We start from the raw sequence: 1,144 nt of genomic DNA on the forward strand, positions 1-1,144 counted from the left end.
GTGGCACTACAAGTTTGAAATTTTCTACTGTAATACTGTGTGTCTCTAAAAGAAAATTAATTATTTTATCGTTTATGTATAATTTTGCTAATCGCCTAATGCTTACTTTTGTCGAGACACTCTTTTAAAATAATTTCTCCACCATAAGTTCTAAATTAATGTTTTCTTTAGTATATTTGGCTTAAAATGTATTGAATATGTAAAAATATTTTAGTTTTTGCTTTTAATAAAAAAATAAACACATGGTTGAAATATCAACTTGAAAATTGAGAAATAACTTGTTCGTAAAACAATTTGTTTATTTATTTTAATGACACGAAAATAAATTTTAAATAAAAATTTTTAGGGTTCTTTTCTAACAAATAATAATGACTGTGACTATGCCTGTTAAAAACGATGGTGAAAGTGATGGCGATGTGTCTCGTTCAGAAGACTCCACACACGAATCAAGTGAAGATGAGGGAGATGTACCGGAATCTGACGACTCTTCTGAAATGGACGAAATTGAGTGTGAGCGAAGGCGAATCGATTGTTTAGATAATCTTACTAATTTAGAAAGACAATTCAATATTTTACGGGAGCAGTTATATAAAGAAAGAATCAATCAAATCGAATGGCAGTTATCAGAAGTTCGTGGCGGGCGTTCGCAAGAATATTTGCTTCCTCTTCAACAATTAGATGAAAATTTGAAAAATCGCATAGAGGTTGCAGAAATTCTAAAGCAATATCGTCTAGAAAATATTAATCACAAATATTTGTCAGAAGAACAAGCTGCAAGGCAGCACTTCGACAGTGAAAAGCAGTTAGCTATGGATCAAATTCATGAAGAGCTCATGGATAAAATAAGGCGGTTAGAAGAAGATCGCCATAATGTAGATATATCATGGGCAGATTGGGGAATAGATAAACGAGCAAATAAGGTTCGTGGTCCTGGAAGAAAGAAAGCTGTTACTGTATCAGGTCCTTATATTGTTTATATGTTACATGAAGAAGATATTTTAGAAGACTGGACGACAATTCGAAAAGCGTTACAAAGAACAAGTGGTCCATGAAGAATGAAACGAATAATTTTTTAAGCTGCTCCATATTTGTTAAATTTTGTACAAATCATTTCAATAAATGCATACATACCTACACACTATAA

The 1,144-nt window shown here is 31.8% G+C and overlaps 1 protein-coding gene across 1 annotated transcript; it reads left to right on the forward strand.

Moving 5' to 3' along the window:
- LOC129612461 (breast cancer metastasis-suppressor 1-like protein) lies at window positions 1–1,144 on the forward strand. The gene is made up of 2 exons (XM_055526065.1): window positions 1–280; window positions 347–1,144. The coding sequence occupies exon 2, from the start codon at window positions 369–371 to the stop codon at window positions 1,050–1,052; it is 684 nt and encodes a 227-aa protein (XP_055382040.1). The 5' UTR covers window positions 1–280; window positions 347–368; the 3' UTR covers window positions 1,053–1,144.

The sequence above is a fragment of the Condylostylus longicornis genome, unplaced genomic scaffold (assembly GCF_029603195.1).
Source record: "Condylostylus longicornis isolate FDR11 unplaced genomic scaffold, ASM2960319v2 ptg000072l, whole genome shotgun sequence".
NCBI lineage: Eukaryota > Metazoa > Arthropoda > Insecta > Diptera > Dolichopodidae > Condylostylus > Condylostylus longicornis.

What these genes read in the sequence shown, in the direction of transcription:
- LOC129612461 (XM_055526065.1), top strand. Translation starts at nt 369, where the DNA reads ATGACTGTGACTATGCCTGTTAAAAACGATGGTGAAAGTGATGGCGAT.